Here is a 21,596-nt window from a genome sequence, read left to right on the forward strand (position 1 = left end):
GCTTTCAGCGTTGTGCAGCCAGCTTTTCTGTAAGTGCTTTTGTAAAATGGCTGCATCATTTTTAGAAATGCGATGACTCAGGGAATACCTTAGGGAACTCTGCAGCGGCACAGTACAGTTAACAGTTGTCTTCGTTGTTCGGAGTGTAATCATTCATATTAGAAATGATTAGATTTACATAATGACGCTGATGGATGTAATTCGAAGTGAGATGTAATTGACTGTAAGGGAGAACGATGTGAACTCAGCACTGTTTAACACTCAGCTGTCCACGGCTCCTGATTAATTGCACCACGCAAGTCTGATTCCAGTTTAGGTCATCCAGTATAGGGAGTAGGCCTCGTGCTTCTGTGCAAATGCAGCGGGAAACAGGATAACAGTTTACCTACCTCTCTCCAAATTTGCCAAAGGAAGCAAAAAAATCTTTTTCTATGTTTTATTTATGAGCCGGCAGCCTCATGCACAGTGTGCTGAGAGGGTAAACTGTCCTCTGTCGCCATCCCACCCTCCCTCTGCCTCCCAGCAGTCGTACAGGATTCACCACCAGCTCAATATTTAAAGGTTAACCAACATGGTTAAGACATCTTCAGCGTAATTTCTCCCTGATAAACCTCAGTATTCACAGCAGCCTTTTCTTGATGAGGATGGCGCAGTTTGAGTTAGCGATGATGAAATCCTAGGGTGTAACTTTTGGGACCAAACTGGTGGGCTTCGTTTGGCAAATAACAGATAATGTGTTTAAAGCAGTCAGAGAGGCTGATGTTAAGCTGCTGGGTCTTACACAATATATCTGCATGATGCATATACAAATTATACTGCGTATCACTTTCTCCCATAACCCTCTTTCTCTTTCCTACCCATTTGAAGGAAACAAAGGCAAAAAGCTCAGATTCTACTCTTCTCATCCAGTTGTCAAGTAACTCACATTATCTATCTATCCATCTATCCATCTATCCATCTATCCATCCATCCATCCATCCATCCATCCATCCATCCATCCATCCATCCATCTATCTATCTTACATACATACATACTGTATGCATGTTTTTGTAGTGAACAGCACTGATAGAATGATTAGCAGCAGAAATACCATACAAATATTTTCTCAAGCTAGTATTAGTACACCAGAGATGTCGAACTGCAGCTTTTCAAGTTCATATGCAGTGCATGAAGAACTGGATATGTCCATTGGCATGCAGTGAAAATTTGGAGAACCCTAATTGTAAATGAGACTTTATTCTAATTCATCTGTTTTTATGGCCTTACTGTGCATAATGCTGATGTCTTTTTTAAAGATGGGACCCCCCCCCAATTACCTGTAATGAATGATTTTGAATTAAAGGAAAAGCAAACACATGGTATAAAATACAGCCAGATTATTTATAAACTAGCAATTCATATTGAAAGTAAGGTGTGCTCAGAAAACTTAGATATCCATCTCTGAAAATCAGTTTTTTGGCAGAATTCCCTCATTAGCAACGATTTCCCAATCGAAACTATTTTAACTAATCAGAAATCCCCCAGGAAGCATGTGTAAGTGCTCTGACATCCCGTCAGCTCAGCACATGGTGAGTAAAGGGCCGTCCACACCAAGAGCGATAACTATAACGAGAATTATATATATTGTTTTTAAAATCTTTCCAATTCAAGTGGATGGCGGACTCTACACCACAACTATGACGACAACGACAGTGGTGAACGACATCGTTGGGCTCACTTTCAGAGAGATTTGATGAACGATATAATCACTGACAGCCAATCAAAATCCATCCGGGCGGCACGTTCAACATGGCAGATGACATTGCGGAGAGACTCATTGAGGTTCAAAAAACACACCCCTGTTTGATAAAACAGTGTTTATGAAGACGCTATCCATGTGGTCTCTGAAGTTTGTTTGGTCCTTACTGACGTTCTCTTGGATGATCACCAGGATATCATCAAATTGATGTTGACTGATATAAAAGTATGAATAACATTTGTCTTCAAAGGACGACAACTCTTGTAACAGAGTGTTGGAGCTGCCTAACTCCTCTCATCTTTGAAGAATTTCGTGGACCCATACCCTTCTGGGGTGGGACACCCTGTGAGGGCCTGGCGGCCTGTGCAGGGTGTCTCCCCGCCTGCCGCCCAATGACTGCTGGGATAGGCTCCAGCATCCCCACGACCCTGGGAGCAGGATAAGCAGTTTGGATAATGGATGGATGGATGCCTTTCTGGTTTTCTTTTTCTTTCTTTGTGCAACATACAACAGTTAACAGGCCATCAATATCCATCAGTATCCATCAATATCCATTTGCCTAAGCCGCCGAAATAGCTGGAGCGCACAGCGTATGCTTGGCACCACTGTTTACAGTCCATTATTGTTCATCAGTGTGGATGTGGATGGCCCTTAAGGCTCAAAACAGTGGAAATGCAGGCCATTACATCCAGGGCCACTGACACCGGGGGAACACCGAGTCAGTTGTCCCGGGCACTTTGTCAAGGGAGGGCTCAATTTTCCATGGACAATTTCGAAGCATTAAAGTTAGGATTTGGGAATGATAGCATGTCTCTAATATGACTAAATTTTGGTGGTGGGTCTACCCTTTTAATTAGACTGTATTTGGAATAAATAGTGTGCTCTTTTGCTGTGTGCAAATCGAACAAGCGTTGTGTGTGCGTTATGGCCAGTCAGTGACCTGTACGCCGTCGGGACGGGGCGCGGGAACTTTGGAGAGCATCTTGTCCTGGTCGTGAACAGGACACACAGCGGGCCTGATTACATCAGCCATTTTTTTTTTACACCGTTTCTCTCCACTAAAGGACACTGTTGGCCCTAGTTCATATTGCCTTCCAAGACACTTTCCGCCATCTTGTCAGCGGAAGTGTATTTCGGTTTATGCTTTGGTCCCTTCCATATTGAAGAAGACAGGACTCGGCAGTCTTTGCGCCGCCCTTTCATCCTCGTAATCCGTCTGCACAGGGTGTGTGCTCCAGAGCTAGTCTCGGCACACATTTTATTATTATGAAACAAACCACAAGATAGAGTACAGACTCTTTTTATAAGAAAAAAAAAGGAATAAAAGATCAGTGAAGCAGGATTCAATTTGCGAAACCGTAACAATGCGGCGAGGGCGTGGAAAGCCTGAAAGGCTCAACGAGTGGAGCGTTAGCGGAGCTAGTTGGTTAGCATCATTGTTGGAAGTGTGGGTGATTAACCTCAACCTGTTAATAAACCGTTCAGCTCTGTATGTCCCATCCGAAGGACACCATCGTGTCACTTGGGAGTCGAGAATATTAAATTTGTGTTATACACGCAACTTGGCTTGTCAACTTGCTGTGTATAAAACGGCGATAACAATTTAATTGTGCCATCTCCGGTTAGGCCAAACTGTGATATTGGGCGATTAAGCTTGCTAGCCCACGTTGCTAACTGAAAGAGTCCATTAACTCGCTAATTTCAGTTTGTCGGGGTGGTGAAACAGGCCACTGTAGAGAATGATCATCCCATTACAGAGGCGGTTCTGTCACTTACCATCTAGATATTTTACGCTGTCATATTTTTTTAGTCGTGTAGTTTGAAACCGTGTCGTCAGGGATGAATCCTAGCGTGCCCAGTTACCTTATGGCCTCCATCTACGTGGGAGATCTGCATCAAGATGTTACAGAGGCCATGCGTTACAAGAAACTCAGTCCGGCCAGTCTGATCCTCTCCATTGGAGTGTGCAGGGACATGATCACCCTCCGATCCCTTGGTTATGCCTACGTCACCTTCCAGCAGCCCGCTGATGCTGAGCGTGCTTTAGACACCATGAACATTGATGTGATCAAAGGCAGGCCCCTTCGGATCATGTGGTCTCAACGTGACCCTCATCGAGGAAGAGTGGAGTGGGCAACATCTTCATTAAGAACCTTGACAAGTCCATTGACAACAAGGCTCTGTATGAAACCTCAGCTTTTGGAAACATCCTTTCTTGCAAAGTGGTTTCTGATGAAAATGGCTGAAAGGGCTACGGGTTTGTGCACTTTGAGACGCATGAGGCTGCTGAGTGTGCCATTGAGAAAATGAATGGCATGTTACTCAATTACAGAAAAGTGTTTGTTGGGCGCTTCAGGTCCGGGAAAGAGAGAGAAGCTGAGCTTGGCACCTCTGCCACAGACTTCACAAATATCTACATTAAGAACTTTGGGGAGGACATGGATGATGAGAAGCTGAAAGAGGTGTTTGGGAAACATGGACCTGCCCTCAGTATACGTGTCATGACAGATGACAGTGGAAAATCAAATGGATTTATTTGGCTTTGTCAGCTTTGAGAGACACGAGGATGCACAAAAGGCTGTTGATGACATGAATGGCAAAGAGCTAAATGGCAGGCAGGTTTATGTGGGCCGTGCTCAAAAGAAAGGAGAGTGCCCGAATGAACTCAAGTGCAAGTTTGAGCAAATGAAGCTGGATCATATAACTAGATACCCCGGTGTTAATTTGTATGTGGAAAAACTTGGATGATGGCTTGGATGATGAGCATCTCCGCAAAGAATTTCCACCCTTTGGAACCATAACAAGTGCAAAGGTGATGATGGAGGGTGGTCACAGTAAAGACTTTGGCTTTGTCTGCTTCTTCTCTCCTGAAGAGGCCACCAAGGCTGTGACAGAGATGAGTGGCCGCATTGTCGCTACCAAACCACTGTATGTTGCTTATCCCGGTGCAAGGAGGAACATCAGGCCCACCTCACCAACCAGTACATGCAACGCCATGAGACCCACCACCACCCAGGTCCCATGCATGATGACATCTCAGCATATGCCCACTCAAGCCCTCAGTCAGCACCCTGCCAGTGCCTCAGACGCTGCTGCCTGCATGGACCAGGAAAGTGGGTGGTAAAGACAGCACGATCCATCAATGGGTTTGTATTCCTACCCAGCAGAGACATTTAACCCCAAACGGTGCCTGAAGAAACCTTGTGAAATTATCAACCACCCCACACACCCATGTAACATTCTGTTCACCCCCTCCTGTCTGCCAAAGCAGCTGCATAGCATTGCTCCCAAACCACAAGTCTGTCCATAGGCCATAGCATTAGAATCAGCAAGACCTGAGGTCCATTTCTGTCTGAGACTGTTCTACTGTCCCTCTTGACTACCTCATAACTACCAGTTGGTACCATTGCAGCTTTAAACTCTCACTTTAATATGTATAACTACCCCATTTCCATAGTGGTGTTGTATTGTGATTATATTAACCATCTGCTGTTCCATTGTGATTGCCGTATTAATGTATATTTTGTTATTGTTACATTTGTACATTTCTCTACAACCATTGTATGTATGATATGAACATTATGATCTGATATTCTGACCATATGGTTCTATGTTTTTAAAGAGGAAGTATACAGCTTTTTTACTTTAACTTATCATTATGAAGTAAGTGTTGATTACAGTGTAATGGCTATAGAATAATGACACCGTCGGCATTTATATTGGGCTTCTATAAGCCTTGCTTTCACCATGTAATTCTGTCTGCCACCGGGCACGATTTTTCCTGGCAAATCAATTTAAGGCACAGGAAGTGTGTCAACCACCCAATAGCAGGCTAGGCAATGGCGGATGGTGGGACAACCGAAGTAATTGTGGAAACATTACTCGGCAAAAGAAAAAGAACCCAGTTGACGGAGGAGGCAAAGAAGACGAAGAGGGAGAGTGGTAGAAGATGAGATAAAACAAGAGTGAATCTCGGACGGGGTTTCACTCGATGGAGAGAGCGCCAGGACTTTAGATGGTTCCAAACTTACTTTCAGTTGGCATTATTTCTACTGGATCAGTAAGTAACACAACCTGCCTACTTATTAATACTACCGGATTATTTTTATTTACCCTGCCTTTATCATGCACCGAGATCAGGGTTTTTTGTTCAAATTGGGGTTCTTACGGTAATTTCTTGTTTTGGACAGTAGCCAGGCTGATAATAAATGGACAGCGATCCAGTTGTGTTTGCGACGGAGGCGCAAACAATAATACCACTTGTTCTGTGCACCATTGCACTTTATCGCCTCTTATTTTGCCTGTATATAGCCAATCCTTGTGTATACATCTGAAGATTGCTGTGTTGTAGTGTTGTTATTCCATGTTAAGTACGCCGAGAGAGCCATGAAACTGGAGTCAAATTCCATGTTTGTGCAAACCTACATGGTTAATAAACTTGATTCTGATTCTGCAATGCTGGGGGGGGGGGCGGAGTTGGAAAGTTGTCTGTCTTGAAAAGTTGTGTCCAGATGAACTGATCCAACTTCCTAGGATATAAGCAAGTAAGCGCACAGTTTGCACTGTGTGGGCCAGCAGCAAATGACAAATAAACTTGATAAAAATGTTAAAAAAAACAAACTTGAAACACTAATTATATTCTTGTTTGACAACAACTTCATGGGGGCACTATTGGCTATGTGCATCCTTTCATAGAGAGCTTCACATGCCACGTACTCTGGTTTTGCACGATTTCCTGCAAATTGTCATGGGACGAGGCTACATGGATATGGACGAGGCTACATGGATATGGATTGCCACCAAATGCAAAAGTGGTGACTGAAGATCCCCCCAAAGCAGTTAATGTTGGAAACCTGATGGTGCCTGAACTTAAATGGAGTCCATGCTCAAGTGTGAATTTAAAACCTGTAAAGTAAAATATCACTTTAAGATCAGAGATCACACCTCTGGGGACGGCTGACTCATTCCAGCAGGGGCCATGGCTCAGCACACAATGCCCAGACAAGACTGATTTTGTATGAACAGACATGCACAGATACTTTTCACATCCATTTGGGAGACAGCCAACCCTTCAACCTCAATCCTTTTTTAAACCGTTAGATTCCTCCTCCCATTGTGTCTCAGTGTCATCAGCACTGTCTTCCATCTCCTTTAATCCTCTCAGTCGCTCTAATGTAGCTTCACCTCAGCTTTTTTCAACACTCTCTCTTTCTCTTTCTCTTCTCTTCTCTTCTCTGTTCTTTACTTCTTGTAACGGGGAGTGCAGAAGAGAGGTGAAGAAGAGAGTGCAGGCAGGGTGGAGTGGGTGGAGAAGAGTGTCAGGAGTGATTTGCAACAGAAGGGTACCAGCAAGAGTTAAAGGGAAGGTTTACAAAATGGTTATGAGACCAGCTATGTTTATATGGTCTGGAGACAGTGGCACTGACGAGAAGACAGGAGGTGGAGCTGGAGGTGGCAGAGCTGAAGATGCTAAGATCTTCACTGGGAGTGACGAAGAAGAACATGATTAGGAACGATTATATTAGAGGGACAGCTCAGGTCGGGCTGTTTGGAGACAAAGCAAGAGAGGCAAGATTGAGATGGTTTGGACATGTGTGGAGGAGAGATGCTGGGTATATTGGGAGAAGGATGCTGAATATGGAGCTGCCAGGGAAGAGGAAAAGAGGAAGGCTAAAGAGGAGGGTTATGGATGTGATGAGGGAGGACATGTAGGTGGCTGGTGTGACAGAGAGGACAGGAAGAGATGGGAACGGATGAGCCGCTGTGGTGACCCCTAATGGGAACAGCTGAAAGTAGTAGTGGTAGTAGTAGACTTCTTTGTCTAACACCTACCATGTCGTTGTTCTTTATGATGGCCCAGCGTGTTGTATGTAAGTTATTGCCTCTGTACTGGCATCTGCAGTTCAGCTGCTTACATTTGGAACTAGTAATGTTACTTGGCACCAGTAAGGCCTCCAACTGCACAATTTCAGAGAGGTTGACATGTCCATGGTAACAGCAATGCCTCTGATTGGAGGAACTCATTTTAGGATTGTGGGTAGTGTAGGACTTCATCCGGAATAAAACATGATTTCTTAAAATTAAGTTGAAATCAGGCTGACTTATGGTTTCTTCTGGAGCATACTGTAATTTCACAACCTCATAGCTCATAGTAAGTCTACCTTGTATGTTTAATACATTATGGTTAACAATCTAATTCCCTGTGGTGACTGAATGCCCTTTTTACTTTTGGAACCCAACATTTGAGCTTTATTTGCCGCATATTTTCCTTCGTCCTGCCAAATGTAAATGTTTTTTTAAGCAATGCAGAGGTCTGGTGTTGCCCTTGTCAACTGCTTGTTCTAGGTTGAAGAAACAACTGAGCCAATCAGTGTCTTTGTGGGCGGGACTTAAGTTGGCGACATATAAGCCGTGGCAAAACCAAACAGATTACAATGACAAAAATAGGGATGGATGAAATACGCTATGCTATCAAAGCTGTTTGGAATCAAATAAGAACAAATAGGTTTTAGCTCTAAATTCAATTTCACCACTTTCAGTTTTATAAACATCCGTTGACATCCATGGTAAACTTGATCAAGCTAAGACATGTTGACTGAAAATGACATCAGAGTGGCCACATACGTCAGTCACTAGTGATTGGTTAGGCAAAATAAAATTGATGCCCTCCCCCCACCCAACCCCCCCCCCAAAAGACACAAAGAAAACAGGTAACTAGAAGGCAATTTCATAATGATACATATAGCCACTAATAATAACAATAATAATTAATAAACATTTTATTTAAAGGCACCTTTCATGACACCCAAGGTCACCTTACATCAACTACAATAAAACAAAGCAGTAAAAACCAAGTGCGATCAACAATAAAACACACAGTAAGCAATAGAGCATAAAACAGCAGGAGTTAAAAAAATGAATTTGATGCTGTTAATGCAGTTAAAGTGAGTATGCTAGTTTTAAGAGCAGTTTTGAATTCTGTAACGGAGTCCTGTAAGCGGATGTGACAAGGAATTGAGTTACAATTTGGGTGCAGCAGAGGAGAAAGCCCTGGCACCCATTGTGCTGAGGTTGATGGCTGGTAGTGCCAATAGACCTGCTGGTGAGGACTGCAAGGAGCGAGATGGAGTGCAAGTCTGAAGGAGGTCTGTGAGATAAGCAGGGGATAGATTATGAAGAGCTTTGAATGTTAATAATATTTTTTTTTAAATTAATCCGCTGTGACACAGGAAGCCAGTGTAATTGTATCAGCAGAAGGGAGACATGGTCAGTGGACTTTGAACGTGTAATAATCCATGCTGCAGAATTCTGCATGAGTTGAAGTGGGTGAATAAGTTTGTTGGGGATGCCTGCTAGGATTGCATTGCAGTACTCAATGCGTGATGTGACTAAAGCACTGACTAAGACTTCCGTGGAGTGTTGTGTTGAAACAGGGTGTAGTCTCGAGATGTTTTGCAGATGGAAAAGGGCAATCTGGGAGACATTGTTTATTTGACAGGAAAGGAAAGAGTACTATCTAGGATAACGCCAAGGCTCTTAACCTGAGCGGAGACAGGTATGGTGGCTCCAGCAATAGGGTGTGAACAAATATTAGTTTTTGAGAATGTAGATTTAGTGCTTATGAGGAGTAGCTCAGTTTTACTACAGTTAAATTTCAGATAATTGTTAGTCATCCATATCTGTATATTATGGAGACAAGCAGTGAGGATACTGGAAGGGAGAGTGGATGTGGACGTAGTGGACACATAAAGCTGTGTATCGTCAGCATAGCAGCGGAAATGTATACCATAGTGCCGGAAGGTGTTGCCAAGAAGGAGGAGGTACATAATAAACAGGAGTGGCCTCAACACTGAACCCTGTAGACCTCCACGAGGAACTGTCAAACTTTCTGACAGGTAATTCTGAATTTATACAAAATGTGTCCTGTTTGTAAGGTAGGAAGCAAACCACTGATACACAGTGCCCCCAATTCCAATGCTAGCCAGACAATCCATGAGGAGATAGTATCAAATGCTGCGGTGAGGTCAAGGAGGATTAGGATAGAGAGTAGATCGAAGTTAGCTGCACAAAGGAGGTCACTGGTGATCTAAACCAGGGCTGTTTCTGTGCTATGTTTGGGGCGAAAGCCAGATTGAAATTGTTCAAAGAAATTATTGTTATCAAGGTAGATCTGGAGTTGAGATGCAACTACCCTCTCAAGGATTTTGGAGATGAAGGGTAAATTGGAAATGGGCTAGTAGTTATTTTGGTCAGTAGAATCTAAATTAAAAATGTTCAGAGTTGGTCTGATTATGGCAACCTTCAGTGAAGGGGGGGACTGTACAAGTGGACAGAGAGGAGCTGACGATGGAGGTTATAAGGGAGATGATAGAGGGCAGGCACATTTTAGCTAGGGTTGTGGGAATTGGATCCAGGTGACATGTGGAGGTGCTAGACTTAGTAATAAGTTGAGAAATGTGATTTTCAGTTGGAAGACGGCAGTCCCATAGGACAGTGGATAGGGACAGTTTCATGGCGCTTGCTGATGGTAAGTCAGTCTGCATGATGTTAGCAGAGGCTTGCTGCTCATGAATGGTACTAATTTTGGACTTCAAAAAAGCATAGCGTTGTTCATTAGAAAGATTACTGTTCATATTGATTTCAGGTGGATTTAGCAACCTTTTAACTGTGGAGAAGAGAGTTCTACTATTCCCTTCAACTGTATTAATGATATTTGCATAATAGGATGTTTTAGCATTTTTGTAGTGGAGTATAGTATGATCCGAATACATTTGTTTGTGAACAGCATGTCCAGTCTTGGTTCAAATCCTCTGTGTGGTAACAAAATGGCTATTTAGTCTGAATATCATCCCTCCATCATCCCTCTTCTAATCATGTCCTCACTTGATAAGCTGATGTTCCCAGAGCTGAGCAGACTAAACAGCATACACCCTTCCTTTTTCAGAGCCCCCACCCTCAATACAACCCACCCGGCCTCCATTTGCCACAGACCTCAGCTCCTTCTCAGTGGCCAAACAGTACAGGTGCAGCAGCGGTGACAGCCAAGAGGCTTCCCATCCGGAGGCCAAACATCCGCTCCTCCGCTTTCTGGTGCCAAACAATGTTGTAGCCTACTTATCTTGACTAGCTCCCACTTTCAAGAGATTAACACTTGTATACATTGGGTAACTGAATGCAGCTGTCTGCACACAGCAGTGTGTATGGAAAGTCATGGATGCTGTGATCATGTCCCTGATTTATATCTGTAGGTTTTCTTACTCTTGTTCTCCGCTCTGCTTTGACCTGCCTGTCTGAGATTTTTCATCTCAGTTTCAGGAGAAGACAGGAGCGATGCACAAGGATGATAAACCTGGGCTGATATCAAGATGGCTCTGAGATGACAATGAGGGATTGTAGATAAGAGTTAACTTTGGCCAGGTTTAGCTCTGAGTTGGTGTTTAACCCTACAATTTGCAAGAGGCACGGGATATGCCGGATTTTAAAAAAAAAGAAAAGAAAAAAGTCCTACATGATTTTGATGAGAAAGTGATATTCTTCACCTCAGAGATAATGTGGCGTGCAATCCAGAGTCCATGTTGTGCGGGCGATGATAGACAGAGTGTGAGAAAGGATTTATCCCATAAGCGACTTATAGCAGAATTTGCAGCTGTGAGACCCAGCTGTTTTGTTACATCTGGATTCCCTGAGGCCTCCCTCATTATCCAGCCCTCTGTGATTTTGCACCAGGCAATTCTTAAAAAAAAAAAAAAAAAAGAGGTCTTGACAAACCTGCAAAAAACTGGATTAGTGACATGTGTTTGTGTGTATATTGTGGTACCAATCCCTATATTGTTGAGACAACGGAGGGGAAAGGTTGGTCGCTGAGCTTGGATGTTTTCTGGAGAGACCAGGGACGAGGAACAAGTTGCGCTTAATCACAGCAGGTGATGTGAATGTTAATGTGGGCAAGAAAGAACCGTCCTGTGTGTGTGTGTGTGTGTGTGTGTGGAGGGGGCTAGCAGTAGATTCAATATAAAGTTGCAAAGAGTTAAAGGGACATACCGGTGTTTTGGCACGTTTTAGCCCGTTTACTGCAAATGCCGTATACATTACTCATTTGCATTTTTCCTACCTTCCCGGGATCCACTGGTTTCCGTTCGTTTCAGTGTGGTTTTGAAAATCAACTCGCAGACTTGCAGCTTACGTGAGCTAGACAATCTGTGAAACAGTGAAAATTCTACCATTGATTTTGTGTAACTCACGCTATCGTTACAGGACGGTGTGGCTGTCGCAGTGTCTGTGTGCTCAGACGGCCGAGATTTGAAATCCAGCTGCGGAACGGCTACCTTCCCAGTGCCAGAAACTGCCAAATTCACACTGTCCTTCTCACAACATCCATGCTGGATTATTGATTTTCGATTTTATTAAGGTGTCGCTTGTTATCGTGACGCCGTTCAGCAGCCGGCTCGTGACACTTGGGTGTTCGAGCGCACTGAAAAAAAACCCATGCTTTCATAGTGCCCCGTAACAGTACCGTAACTTTAACAAAAAAAAAAAACAACAACAGAATTTTCATCTCAAGCATCTCAAGTCTGGGCAGGTTGATTTTCCTACTCGAGTGAAATGGATGGAAACCACAACCTGCAAGGAAAGTATGAAAAGCCTGTTAAAAAATGTGTGACACAACGGCGTGCTTTGGGAAACGGTCAGGAGTAATGTTGATTATACGCCGTTTGTAATTATTGAGCTAAAACATGTGCTAACACCAGTATGTCCCTTTAAGTGTTTGTGGGGGGGGGTGAAGTGAAGGTTATAAGATGCCAGGGTGAATAAGAGTTGAGGAGAGAGAGAGAGAGAGAGAGCGAGAGAGAGAGGGCGAGAGAGAGAGATGACAGCGCAGTAAAAGGGGGGTGAGGGGTGAGTGAGTTCATTCTAAACGCAGGTTTCTAAATTATTCACCTTCCCCGGCTGGATACAGGGCTCGGTCCTTCGTAGGCCGTGTCAACTGTTAGCATCATCCAAACAACTTCGCTAACGTGTGGCTTACGTAAGCGGCCCCTTCCGTACCAGTTCCTGTGCATTTTTGCTGTTTTCCCTTTTCCGTGTTCATGGACAGAGTTCTCCCTTGGCTTCCCTTTTTCCCAATGTCCTCTCGCTTGTGTCCCCCCCCCCCCTCTCTTCCCTCCATTCATTACTCCTCCTTACCAAGTCCCACCTCCCTCGCTGCTTCAGGGCTGCTCAGTAGTACCCGGCACAGGCAATTAAATGGAAACATGCATAACACAAGCTCCGCCTGTGCCCATGAATTTCCCATTTTTACTATTTGTTGGACAGTTTAATCAAATTAATTAGGTTTGACCAACTCCATCTCTTCATCAGGAACCCATTATAATTAATGACTCATCCCATCCCAAGACTCTGTAGAGCCACTCCAGCCACAATAAACTTGACTTGGCGAAGTATGTTTGCACATGGTTTTGAGCTCAAACGAGCCTTTCTGCTGAGAAAATTTGAATTATAGCCCAGAAAACGATGCCGTCACCGCGTTGCGTAGGGGGAAAAAAAGTCCCTCTCACTTCCAAGATGGAGCAATAAAGCCTCCATTAATTAACGGACATCACGGACTAGATTCTGAGCTCTCCTGTTTCAGACACTGGGGGATATTTTTTTCTACATTAATTAAAAACTGATGAAATTCACAACAGTGATATGTATGTAACCTTAGTTTCAGAGTGGATTTTACTGTTAGGATTTGGATGACTGCCATTTAGGATAGCTGAAGGTGGAGCGTCCGGAGATGGAATGAGTCAGACAAAAATGGCGGCAGTAGCCAAGACGCTGCAGAGGCGTTCTTGTCACCAGAAGGTGCCGGTTCAAATCCCCGGACCAGGTAAAAAGACGTTGGGGAAGGAAGTGAATGAGCGGAGCTGCCCGCTGGCTGACGAGGGGATGACTGTGGTTGTGCTGGATTCAGACATTTTTGTGTCATTTTGCTTTCTGATGGAAAAAGACAAACGCCTGCCCGTTGTGAGTACACGGTGTAGGATGAGTGCAGGATGTTATAATGGCATCATAGGGTATCAACACCATATCAGATGTGGCATCACTGGGCGTCCGGGTAGCGTGGCGGTCTATTCCGTGTTCCCTACCAACGCGGGGATCTCCGGTTCGAGTCCCCGTGTTCCCTCCAGCTTGGTCGGGCGTCCCTACAGACACAATTGGCCGTGTCTGTGGGTGGGAAACCGGATGCGGGTATGTGTCCTGGTCGCTGCACTAGCGCCTCCTCTGGTCGGTCAGGGCGCCTGTTCGGGGAGGGGGAACTGGGGGGAGTAGCGTGATCCTCCCTTGCACCATGTGCCCCTGGTGAAACTCCTCACTGTCAGGTGAAAAGAAGCGGCTGGCGACTCCACATGTATGGGAGGAGGCAAGTGGCAGTCTGCAGCCCTCCCCGGCTCAGAAGAGTGGGGTAATTGGCCGGATACAATTGGGGCGAAGAAGGGGGAAAACTTCAACTAAAAATATGGCATTACTGGATATGAAGTGAATGTAAAACCCAACATTGGATACCAACGTCGTTAAGCCTTGATCCGGCGTGATCCGGCCACATTCAGCACGCTTATCAAACGGTGCCAAAGATCCAGAAATGAGCCCAGTTTGAGACCATTTCATACCAAACCGTGTGCGCTAATGGAAATACCGCTGGGCTGGTTTCTTTCTGTACTCAAGATTCATTTGGTCTTGCTGTGGGAGAGCGCCATTAAGATGTGAGCCCTCCGGCCCGCAGCGTGGCATGCAAGGCCGCCTTCTCTCACACGGTCGCACTGTGTCACTGGAGCTGAAAAGGCAGGGTGACTCTCACACTGGTTACACAACACTCAGATGTCACAAAAATTACAATGTGAGGGACGAGTGAACCTCGAAGTGGCCTTTCCCTTTACATGCATCACCCCGTCTAAGTGAAAAAGTTTCACAGATGCAACCACAGATGAAACCATAACAAGCTGGTGGCTCTGATCCCCCAGGTAGACAGGTTGTTCTGGGGGCACATCTATTTCAGTCCCACTATAAAGGCTGTTTTGTGTGCAGGCTCGGCCATATTCATTACAGCGGCTGCAGCTCGCGGCTGTTAATCGGCATTACGTCACAGATAAGAGTCTTTGCAAAACACTTGTGCCCGTCAGCAAATACGGACCAGGCCGTCCTGGACAAAAGGGATCACACGCACGAAACGCAATGAACGTTGTTCCCCTCGCATAGGTCGAAAGGAGCGCGGCAGGGAAGGGCGTCATCCCATCGCACTATTGTTTTGTCTCCGGTGTCTTCCGAGCTTTTGTGCCTGAGAGTCTGATGTTTTGTGAGCGGCGAGGTTACGCAGCCCCATGCTGGTTGTAGACTCTAATGGCTGCCAGCCAAAAGCACAGACAGCCCTGCACAAAAGGAGGGGCGGGGCGGGGCGGGGGGGGGGAGTCTGAGAGAGCCGTATAGCTCGGGGCACAGTTTGATGATGTGCATGAGAGAGAGAGAGAAAGAGAGAGAGAGAGAGAGAGAATCATCCACTTACCTATTTGTGGGATGCTGGGGATGCTGTTTGTACCAGTTTGCTGAGATACTGTATAAGTTGACTTGTCAGGTGTCCAAATGTACCTCTGCGCCTCCCTTTGCAGCATTTCTGTGCTTAATGTTAGTTTCTGCATTCAGGTGTCAAGTCAGAGGACGAGGAGGGACTGACTGTTGTACAAAGAGCTTATATACAACACACACATACACACAAAGCAGCCACCAGCACTAAAGGCAATCAAACCCAGACCCAAGGAGGCTTTCAGGATGCTGGGGAGGTGGTGGTGGTGGTGGTGGTGGGGTTGTCCCACTCATTAATATCCAATAGGGATACCATCAATCTCCAAAAATCAATAATGTCATCCCTCTCTCTCTCGTTCGGTCCCCCTTGTATGTCTCGTTCTCGTGCATTTGTGGATGTGAGTGTGTGTGTGTGTGTGGGGGGGGGTGGTGGGTGCACTGGTCAGATACTTAGGATGCCATTGTCTCAAGTAGTCGGTAGAGGACCAGAGGACCTAACTCACTGAGAAGTAGTTCCTTCATGTGATCAGCGGAGGCAGAGGGAGCGCTGTGCTTGCTCTTTGTTGTCGTTTCAACTCACCGGTGAGGTGAACAGCACCATCTAGTGGCGTCATGGTGCAATTGCCATAGAAGTCCTAAACCTGGCATGTTTTTGGCCCAGATTTAGGAGGTTTTCCTGTTTTTACATGATCGTAATTAGACTATGTAGTTAAACAAAACGGGATGTGATGAAAGGCCATTTGTAAGCAACAGGAAGGAAGGAGACAGGATGGAGTTGGACTAAAATTATAGCAAGAACGACATTTCACTTCTGTGTCTAAACCTTTTATAGATAACCCAGAATGGAAGAGATTTCAGTTTGCACTATAACTGGCTTTTTACCCCAGTAAGTGAATCAATCATCTTCTCTAGGTTAGGGAAACTGGAATAAGTTCGATATGTTTTCAAACATGCATGGGATTCAACTTCATTCATTCATTCATCTTCAGCCGCTTCTCCGGGGTCGGGTCGTGGTGGCAGCAAGCTAAGTAGGGCACTCCAGACGTCCCTCTCCCCAGCAACACCCTCCAGCTCCTCCCGGGGGATCCCAAGGCGTTCCCAGGCCAGACTGGACATGTAGTCCCTCCAGCGAGTTCTGGGTCTACCCCGGGGTCTCCTCCCAGTTGGACGTGCCCAGTAAACCTCCAAAGGAAGGCACCCAGGAGGCATCCTAATCAGATGCCTGAACCACCTCAACTGGCTCCTTTCGACGCGAAGGAGCAGTGGCTCTACTCTGAGCTCCCTCCGGATGTCCAAGCTCCTCACCCTACCTCTAAAGCTGAGCCCAGACACCCTACGGAAGAGACTCATTTCAGCCGCTTGTATCCGTGATCTCACCCTTTCGGTCACTACCCAAAGCTCATGACCATAGGTGAGGGTTGGATCAAAGACTGACTGGTAAATTGAGAGCTTTGCCTTCAGCTCCCTCTTCACCAGAACAGTCCGGTACAATGTCCGCATTACTGCTGATGCTGCACCAATCCGCCTGTCAATCTCCTGCTCCATCCTACCCTCACTCGTGAACAAGACCCCGAGATACTTGAACGCCTTCACTTGAGGCAAAAACTCAGAGGGAGCGTCCACCATTTTCCGGTAGAGAACCGTGGCCTGAGACTTGGAGGTGCTGACTCTCATCCCGGCCATTTCACACTCAGCTGCAAACCGCCTCAGTGCGCGCTGGAGGTCGCGATTCAACTCGTCCTGTGTTATTATGTGTATATTATCTTCATCAGTTTAAGAGAGATGGATTTACAAGCAACACGCTATACTTGTACATGTAACAGGTGAAGCGTTCATCACTACAGCTTTTATAAACCCGTTGAAGCAGCACAACATGTTATCTGTAAATATGGTATATGACTGTGCCACGGCTCGTAATATACTATGGCAAACTGCTTCTATCATGGGATTCATCTTGGATTCATGTTGCACAAAAAGAAGCTGAATGTCACTTAATTTGTAGGGTATGACCAACAAAGCTTGTTTCCTTTTTTATTCTTCTTATTCTTTTTTTATTTTTTGTGAATGAAGAAACTATGGTTTTGCTTTTACAACCATGCACTCTCTCCACTCACATATTTTCTAAATACGATATACTCCGCTGTCTTGATGAGGAGAGGACACCATGTGTATTTGCTGCACACGATGAAAGCATGCCCAAAGGCGGATCTGGTTAATCTGGTCTTTCTCTTGTGGACTTAAGGGAAATGTGAGAGTTGACAGGCAGAATGTTTTTTATTTGTCCTGTTATTGAATGCATGTCCTCTACTTTCCCACTGCCCAGAGCTGCTTTTCAGTGACTTTTCCATGACTTTCCATGACTTTTAGCTTATTTTCAAAGAGAACATGTGATTTAACACTTTACATGATGTGAAAGTCAGTCTATATTTCAAAAACTGTATGAGAGCCACTCTAAACAACCTGTGCAAGCCGCCTTTTGCACTTGACCGTTTTAAGCTAGAAACATGGGGGGGGGGGTGTAGCCACTGATTGTTGAATCTACTTTTGCCTGGTGTACTGTTGACAGGTTAGCTAGCTAGCTTATGCGCACATGATGGAAATATTAAAGCCTGCCACAAAGGTTGCTGCTAAAGAGATTGCTAGGTTGCTAGAAAAAGGTTGCTACAACGTTGCTATTTATTTATTTTTTTTGGTCCGTCAATCGTTAACAGAGTTGATGAGTTTTTAGTCAGATTTCAATCACTTTTCCAAAACCTGCACAACGTAGGATTTCCCATAACTCTTAAATTTACTGACTTTTCCAGGTTTTTCACAAGCTTATGAACCCTGTTGCCTCTCCTCAAATGACCCCCCCCCCCCTTTTCCCTCCCCAACTGTACTTGGCCAAATAACCCCACTCTTCCGAGCCGTCCCAGTCTCTGCTCCACCCCCTCTGCTGATCCAGGGAGGGCTGCAGACTACCACATGCCTCCTCCGATACATGTGGAGTCGCCAGCCGCTTCTTTTCACCTGACAGTGAGGAGTTTCACCAGGGGGATGTAGCATGTGGGACGATCACACTATTCCCTCCAGTTCTCCCCCTGAACAGGCGCCCCAACCGACCAGAGGAGGCGCTAGTGTAGCGACCAGGACACATACCCACATCCAGCTTCCCACCCGCAGACACGGCCAATTGTGTCTGTAGGGACGCCTGACCAGGCCGGAGGTAACATGGGGATTCAAACCAGCGATCCCCATGTTGGTAGGCAATGGAATAGACTGCCACACCACCCGGATGCCTCAAATGTCTTATATATGTGTGCGTGTGTAGTGCACACTAAAGGTGAGAGGGAAGAAATCTGGCATTACTTGTGTCCATTAGGGCCTCTGCTGCATGCTCCTCATGGCCTAGCTGTGTAGACGGGTCTTAAACATGCTCCTTTCCGTCTTCCACAGCAACAGGATCAAGGCTATGTGCACTGCAGCCTGCAAGCACGCAGGGAGCGCCAACTGTACGCAAGCACATTTGTGTTTGTGTGCTACATTAGAGTTGTGCAACATGACCTTACCTCGCATGTGTGCACTCAAAACACGATATGCGGACATTCATACCCGCCGGCTGCATGTATATATGTCCCGCCAGCACGTGTGACTCCTTCTGATCAGCGGCTCTGCTTCATGTTCCCAGATCCCCACCAGCCAATGCTGCCTCGAGGCGGATACATGCGCTCCCCATCGTGGACGCGGTGCAGCAAGGCGGAGGCGCCAAGAGAGAGAAAGCACCACAGTGACTCCGACACCACAGAGCCCTTAATGAAGCTGGAGAGGCCCAAGCAGCCGTGAGGGGCGGATGCGAGACGCCGGCGAGACACGCGGGGAGGAGCCCGGAGCGGACACGGCCAGAGCGGGTAGCCAGAAGAAGAAGCCCTCTTCCTCCACCGGGCAATCACTCATCTCGGTGTTGAATCGTCCATTTCAGATCGGACACGGGACGTTGGGCTCTGCATTATAACTACAGGATATTGAGATGTCTGTGCAATACACATGCTCTTCCTCTCTCATACACACACACACACAGACACACAAACATGCAAGTGTAACCATTCTCTTTTTCATGCCGGGGGTTTTTAACGGTACTCTGGGCTGCTAGAATTTTGACATTTTGGGTTTTTTTTTTTTTTGGAAGTAAAACAGGGTACGTTTGCCAACACAAAAATGGCACCTCCATCCTCACAGCCGCATAGAGGTGGAGGATACAACCTGGAGGGGGAGCGTGGCCCCGATCTTATGCCCACAGCATGTGGACGGGCCTCCTATGTAAAACGCCAGGCAGCTGAATTCACCCCGAATTCACGAGACGTGTCGAAACGTCACGCAGTAGAGGGCCGCTCAGGATGAAGAGACCAGTACATCCTGAGACCAGTACATCCCGAGACCAGTACACACCTGTAACGGCTCAAGACCTGGCCCATGACTGACTCCGTAAGGGCGGTTTAACCAGACGGGGACTGGGCTGTTTCAGCGAGACCACCCTCTAGTTTTATGTCTCCTCCGCAACATCTCCATCCTTTTAAGGCCTTTTCACACCGAGTCCGAATTTTTCACCCGAACATTTCGCACAATATAGAATGAATACGATCTCACGTTTTGTCGGTTAAAGTTTACACCCCCCCCCAACTCCGAAAACGGCGTTCCTCGCAAATATTTTCACAACATCTTCCAGTTCCGCGCAGTTTTTTCGCATCTTTCATAAAGCTGTGGGAGGTTTTTGAAAGCTGTTGGGCCATGAAAGATGGATAAAACACACACACACACACACACACACACACACACAATCACCATTGATGTGCAAAGGCCTTTAAAGAAAATGTGTGATTATTACAATCAACCTGAAAAAAAAAAGTTGCACTTCTTTCACTGAGTTTCATTGACGATGCCGTCCAGAATTATTGGAACGTGTGGTGAAGTTTACACAAAAACGCATTACAAAGATACGAAGTGAGATTTACTCACCATGCTTGGCCATAATTCGGTCATATTCTGCGATTGCTTTAACAAATAGTTCATTTCCCATATGAGACTGTTCAGGATTTTTATTTTAGAAATGAGGATTTCCATGAATACTGTTGCCAAGCTGGATTTTCGTGGTCAGCTTCCGTGAACAGAGATTTGGGATCTGGACAGGGCACACCTGAATAACTTAAAGTGGAATCTGACCACATGGGGTCACAAATTGAACATAATTGCAAAAAAATAGTGTTGTCCAGAGAGGACATATCGCAAATAATTATTTTCTGTATTACGTCAAGACAACAAGAAAATGACTCCTCCTCGCGACAAAACTGTCTTCTCGTCATTAAAAAGGACGTTACGACTTGCATGACGCTGCAAGGAGCACTTGGTACAAAAGTCAACTAAATCCAATTTAGTACCTAGATATTATTACATATCATACTAGCTAGCACTAAAACAAAGGGTTATTAATGATATTGGCTTAATTATTGTATCACATTCTTATTTTGGGCCTAACGGGGAGCATTTCTAGTGATTTCTGTCATTATCGGGATGTGAAAGAGAAAATAGTTGTTTGTGATGAGTGAGGACTAATGCGCGGGACTGCCATGAAATTACAAGCAAGTGCCAACATCTTTTCCATCACCTTTTTTTATAGAATTAAAGATGAACTGAAAACGGATAAAAGGATAACGCCGTGTCCTGAGATTATAGTTACCCGCATTTTTCATCTCGCTGTCAACACGTCTTTACCGAGAGTCCCAATAATTCTGGAAGCGGTCACACTTTGGATTTAAATCGAGTGACACTGGGGTGGTAGAAAATAACTAATGATGAATAAAAATCAGAATTAAAGCATTTTTTTTCCTCCACGTGTAATTTATTTTTCTCTGATGTATTTATACTCTCGCCCGGTGAAACAAAAATCTCAGTCTGCAACCTGCGGGGCGACTGTGCAGAGAGCAGGTTGATGCATGTCACACTACACCAGCTCCATGGTCTCTCTTAACATTATATGGAGCGTGTGTTGAAAATGCAACATTGAAATGAAGTTGTGAACTGAAGAGTGTCACGAACTGCTGACGTTGCATAATCTCATATGCAGCATTTCAGTCGTTGGATGCCAAGATTGTGGTCCTCTTGGAAACTTCAGCATCTGATGTTGCTTATGATGCCTTTATGATCAAAACGGTTACTTCACATCCACTTCTAATGAAGGCTGGTTAATAAACATCGCTTCCTGGAGCCATCATAACACATGCCGTGGTGAAGCATCTAACGGCATCTACTCTGTTTATGTAATATTAT

At 45.4% G+C, this 21,596-nt stretch overlaps 1 protein-coding gene across 1 annotated transcript in view; it reads left to right on the forward strand.

The window, feature by feature from the left end:
• The window catches only part of dbndd1 (dysbindin domain containing 1), a 47,578-nt gene extending 26,424 nt beyond the window's left edge, over positions 1 to 21,154 (forward strand). Inside the window, exon 4 of the mRNA XM_056278431.1 lies at positions 18,964 to 21,154. Coding sequence (XP_056134406.1) covers positions 18,964 to 19,118 — 155 coding nt within the window. The 3' untranslated portion in view covers positions 19,119 to 21,154. The remainder of the gene's footprint in view (positions 1 to 18,963) is intronic.
• Positions 21,155 to 21,596: the final 442 nt, after the last annotated feature.

Source organism: Lampris incognitus, chromosome 4 (assembly GCF_029633865.1).
Source record: "Lampris incognitus isolate fLamInc1 chromosome 4, fLamInc1.hap2, whole genome shotgun sequence".
Taxonomy (NCBI): Eukaryota; Metazoa; Chordata; class Actinopteri; order Lampriformes; family Lampridae; genus Lampris; species Lampris incognitus.